The sequence below is a fragment of the Limulus polyphemus genome, unplaced genomic scaffold (assembly GCF_000517525.1).
Source record: "Limulus polyphemus unplaced genomic scaffold, Limulus_polyphemus-2.1.2 Scaffold32, whole genome shotgun sequence".
Lineage (NCBI taxonomy): Eukaryota > Metazoa > Arthropoda > Merostomata > Xiphosura > Limulidae > Limulus > Limulus polyphemus.
In genome coordinates this window covers 624718-630367 of record NW_013665642.1, presented here as the reverse complement: position 1 = coordinate 630367, position 5650 = coordinate 624718, and the positions used below count along the sequence as shown (strand labels likewise).

At 34.4% G+C, this 5650-nt stretch overlaps 1 protein-coding gene across 4 annotated transcripts in view; it reads left to right on the top strand.

Annotated features, from left to right (window-relative positions):
- Window positions 1-5356, top strand: part of LOC106460073 — an 86257-nt gene extending 80901 nt beyond the window's left edge. For 3 of the 4 annotated variants that reach the window (XM_022387042.1, XM_022387033.1, XM_013919759.2), the window contains 3 exons: window positions 2207-2335; window positions 3389-3644; window positions 4607-5356. In XM_022387042.1, the coding sequence (XP_022242750.1) occupies window positions 2207-2335; window positions 3389-3644; window positions 4607-4739 (518 nt within the window). In that variant the 3' untranslated portion in view covers window positions 4740-5356. The remainder of the gene's footprint in view (window positions 1-2206; window positions 2336-3388; window positions 3645-4606) is intronic. The other variant, XM_022387036.1, reaches the window with a different exon arrangement.
- Window positions 5357-5650: the final 294 nt, after the last annotated feature.

Here is a 5650-nt window from a genome sequence, read left to right as displayed (position 1 = left end):
CGTATGACAACCCCTCCATCCCAGGTGCCATTCTAGTAACCCTTTTCGGCCTAACCAGGGACCTATACAATGAAATTATAACATATTTAGACTTGTATTAAATATTTCTATAGATACAACCTATAATCTTATTTGTCCTAGCACTAGCAACAGCACACTACTTGGATGGCTTTAGAGACTGATCAACTATTACACCAAGATCCCTTTCTTACATAACACTGTTAATGTTATTCCCATCCAAATTATACTTATAATTCAAACTATGATAACCCACTTGCATTATCTTGCATTTATTATAATTAAAAAATATTTTCCATTTATTTGTCCAACTCACTAAATGATCTAAATCATTTTGTAAATCAGCAGCATCCTCTTCACAGCTAGCAACACCCAAGACCTTAATATCATTTGCAAATTTAAGTAATTTATTGACCATTCCTTCATCTATGTCATTGACGTAAATCAAAAATGGCAAAGGTCCTAAGACTGAGCCCTGAGGTACCAAACTTGTAACATTAATTCAGTTTGATTGAACTCTATTTGTAACAACCCTCTGCTTTCTTCCATCCATCCACTCTTGTATCCAATTTGCTAACTTATCCCCCACACCTATAGAGATAATTTTCTTACAAGCCTTTCATGTGACACTTTGTCAAATGTTTTCTGAAAATTCAGATACACCAAAGCTACACCCTTTCCCTCATCTACATAAGCAGTAACCTTTTCAAAAGATGTTAAAAGATTTGTAAGGCAAGCTTTTCCCTTAGTGAAACCATGTTGACTATCCAATAAAATTTTAAACTTTGCTAAATGATTTTGCAACGCGTTCTTTAACAAACTTTCCAAAACTTTTCCCACAACTGATGTAAGACTAATGGGTCTATAATTACTGGGACAAGTTTTATCACATCCCTTGGAAAGAGGAGTTACATTAGCTAACTTCCAATCCTCTGCCCACTATTCAAGGACTGACAAAAAATAGTAGTAGCCTCCTTCAAAACCCTTGGGGAAATATTATCTGGCCCAGGAGCCTTATCGTTTTTTAAACTCCCAATTTTTTCTTAATTAACCATCTCAGAATTAATGCACTCATCTTGTTTGATCTCGTTTCCATTTATCAACTGATCAAGATGTGGAATACTATATAAATCTTCGTTAGTACAAACCGAAGAAAAAGCAAAATTTAATAGCCCAGCCATCTCATAATCATCAGATACGAGCCTTCTTTTATCACCCCTCGAGGGTCCTACTCCCGTCCTAACATTTAACATTTAAAGAAATCATTACTGTTAATTTTTTATATTTCCAGCCAACCTATTCTCATATACTCTTTCCGATGTCCTGATTTCCTGTTTCACCAACTTTCTTGATCTCTTATAATCTTCTAAGTCTCCTGTCATACCAGACAAGCACTTGCATTCTCATCTGGATAAAATAAGTCCCCATGATCAAAATCACTGGCGCAAGCCTACTAAAAACAACTATATTCAATTAATCTAACAACTTTTCAACATCCTCCTTCCCCCATTCCTCAACACCTGACGTTTACGTATGTAAAGGTTAGTGACTCTAATATAACTCAAGGATCTTCAAGGTGAGGTTAATACATTTTCCATAATTCCTCAAATAAATCTAGAACACCATACCTATCAAGATCATATTTTCAATATAAAGATTACTTTTTCTGTAATTAATACCGCTTAGTAACAAACAGCTACTCAAGTATGGAAGCACGTTATGCTAATATGATAATAAGTTGGCAAACAACGATTTATAAGAATAATGAAGTGATTTATTCTTATAAATCGTTTTTGCCAACTTATTATTAGAATAACAAACAACTAATAGTCTCTTTCTTACAATTTGAATTAGTTTTAGTTTTTTTGCGTTAGAAGCGGCTTTTTTATATATCTTACAAGCCACGAATCATGTTCACTACATATTCGAACTCGTTCCAAAAAGTTATACAGATCCAAAATTGAGTTCAAGTTCAACTGCAGAATACGGTGAAGATGCGTCCTAAGAAATGCCCGGAAAGGCGTGTTTAAAAAGAAAGTTTCCGATGAAATAAGGAAGAGTTGACATACGTGGTTTAGATGAACTAACGTTTGTCAAAAAAAAAAAAAAATGAACGGTACTGAGTAATCTATATGGTTAATATTTTTAGAGCAGAATATAATATAACTTTCCAACAATCTACCTGTAGGGGCAGGCTGTACCCAGCACTACAATCCTTGTTTTCCTAACCCTTGTCAGAACAGTGGTAGTTGCTGGCCTAGTCTTGACTCATTTTTCTGCTCTTGTCGACCTGGCTACACTGGCGATCTCTGTGAAGGTTAGTATATTTTTATTTATGCAAAGTTGTAGCTGCAACTTTATTTGAATGCGAAAATGTATTGTGTATGTTTTCATACATAAATATAGCTTTGAAGAATAAAAACATAGCAATGCTCAATGTTTGAAAGTAATGAAAATCACTGTAGTGCATGTGAAAAGGCAAATAAACAGCATGACACAATTTTATGAAATAGAGAAAATGTGTGTTTGTTTTGAATTTTCGAGCAAAGCTACACGAGAGTTATCTGCGTTAGCCGTCCCTAATTTAGCAGTGTAAGACCAAAGGGAAGGCAGCTAGTCATCACCACCCACCGCCAACTCTTGGGCTACTCTTTTACCAACAAATAGTGGGATTGACCGTAACTTTATAACGTCCCCACGGCTGAAAGGGCGAGCATGTTTTGTGTGCTGGGGATTCGAATCCGCGATCCTCAGATTGCGAGTCGAGCTCCCTATCCACCTGGCTATGCCGGAGCAGAGAAAATGCACGGAACTAATCAAGTGTGTGTGTGTATTTTTTTATAGCAAGGCCAAATCTGACTATATAATGTGTCCACTGAGAAGAATCGAACCCCTGATTCTAGCGTTGTAAATCCTTAGACTTACCGCTGTCCCTCTAATAAAGTACACCAAAATTATGAAGCTGTTTTAATATGGAAATTTTCAATAATTACTTGAAAAATGACGGTTTACCTTTATTTTTGCACCACATGGTAATATAGTAGTGAATACTAAAAAAACTATCGTTAAAAAAATCATCATGTGGTAATATAATAGTGAATATATAAAAACTGGTTTTAAAGATATCCTCCATAACCGTTACTGTTATTTATATAAAGTGTTTCAAGTGGTACCATATCAAAAAAAAAATCGCCTATTTAAAAATCTCATATAATTATTATGGTTACTCAGTGCTAATAAAATAGTTATTATGATTTAGATTATAAAATATTAATTTCATATTTGAGTTATTATAATTATTAATAAATTGTTTAGCCCGAAGGCTATTCTAGCAATTACTACTTCTCTAACGTTTTGGTTTCCTTTTCAGTGGAAATGCTGTACCCTGCTAAGCCGTTAGCTCGCACCCTTGAAGATTCTGCTGGAGACAACCTCATGGATTCCGTGAACGCACCGATGGATCATCTCCACAACATGTACATCGCTGCAGCCACCCTTGCTGGAGCCTGCCTGATCGTGGCACTCGTAGTGACCTTTTGTCACTGTCGAGTCCACAAGACTTACCAAAGGCTCTTTACCGGGAGTTTTCATGGAGGTTCGAACTCTGATGTCAAACATCTGAGGCGGTGAGTTTAGGTTTTAACCTTTATTTGTTCTGTTTATTCTACGATATTCTTATCGTTTTGAATAGTTATTTTTAGAACATACCATGTATCCTTTAAATTTTCTTTTTATGATATCTGTCCTTTTGGCGTACTGCGGAGGTTTGAGTGCACTATAAGAGTAACTACTCGGTTTGGCAAGAGTAACCCAAAATTAGTGGTGGGTACTGTTGACTAGCTGCCTTCCATTTAGTATATCAGTTCCAAATTTGAAAGACTATGCGCAGATAGCCCTTTGTTTAGCGTAGCATAAAGTTCTGAAACATCAACAAAACATTTTTATGTTTTGCTGTTGAACGTTTGGTAAGCTCTTAAAAACAGCTTTAGTGTACGAAAAATTAATATTGACAACATCTAAAATGAATGGTGTTAGACAAATAACTTTTGTTACATTTTTCTGTACTAATAGTAACTTCAAGATGACTTTTCAGCAAGCTACTCCAAAACATTATTTGCCGGTATTAAAATCCTATTTTTACTTTTATAATATAGCACTTCAAACCGGCATAATCCATTTTTTATACATACTCACAAATGAGAAAGGTACATCACTTAATTTCTTTTGGCAAATTTATTTTCGTCTTCTCAAAAGTACATCTCCTTGGAGCTAGTTTCTAGTTTCTGAGTTCGGGAGCCACTATAATATTCTTAAGCTTTCATAGTTGAACATGTTTAATTCATAACCATTTTGTATTCGCTATGTTTGTCCTTCCATTTCTTTATGCTTTTATTGTCATTTTATATTTTTAGTACATTAACGTAGGAAGATGCAAATTTACACATTTACTTTCACTTTTTAAGATGTCTTGACTTTTTAAATTTTCTGTTTTTGAGTAGGGTATTTTGGTTATATTTATACAATACCAGTGAGTCATTCTTTTGTCGGATTTCAGAAAAAAAAAGACTAATTTACCCATTTTCCCTAGTGAAGACCCAGACAGATTTTTATTGAGCCTGCGTGGGAACGTTTCTAATTTCCGCCCTTGTCCCGACGGAGTCTACGAGGCCACAACTATTGATTTGTCAGAGAATCTTGATCGGCCACTCATCGACTCATAGAAATTCCGTTGGATCTTGCTTTCCGTCTCACCTTTTTCGTCCGTACTCCTGTGATTACGTCACATCCAGTGTTACCAATGAGGGTATTTTACCATACAGTTAGCCACTAGAGACATGCCAGATGAAATCTTTTACGAAACTGTCAACGATCATTAATTCTTCAAAATTATTTTTTAGTTATAATTACTTTTGCAATCCATTTCCTTGATATTTTTACCAAATATGGTCATTACTTTTAAAAATAATTAGAAAAATAATATGACTTTAACTTTTTTATTTTCTTAGAAAATGCTATTTTTACTTTCTGCTTTCTAACTGAGTTGTCGTCCATCCAATACTTCTCATTATCCCGAAGCTTTACATTGTTGTCTGAATCAAATTATATATAATCTAAATTTCTTATCTCGCATGAACTGAAATCACAATTTGTGAAAAGTTCTGGGTTTAATGCCTTATTTAGATAGGTGGAATGAATTTTTTCAACGTCAGGCTTAAATTTTTTTAGTTATTATTAGCAACCAATAAGTGTTTGGTAAAGAAACTATTTTAATCAAGCGAACAATTCACGTAATATATTAATTGCCAAATAGTCACTGTAGTGATCAGAATTAATAAAATCTATCTTAAAATGTTACCATAAGAAGAAAACACGATAAAATGTAGTCTGCATAATAACAAACAATGCTTTGCTGGTATTAAAATCCTATTTTTACTTTTATAATATAGCACTTCAAACCGGCATAATCCAGTTTTTATACATACTCACAAATTAGAAAGGTACATCACTTAATTTCTTTTGGCAAATTTATTTTCGTCTTCTCAAAAATACATCTCCTTGGAGCTAGTTTCTAGTTTCTGAATTCGGGAGACGACGACGGGTTGCCAGCAGAAATGTTCTTATACGATTAGGA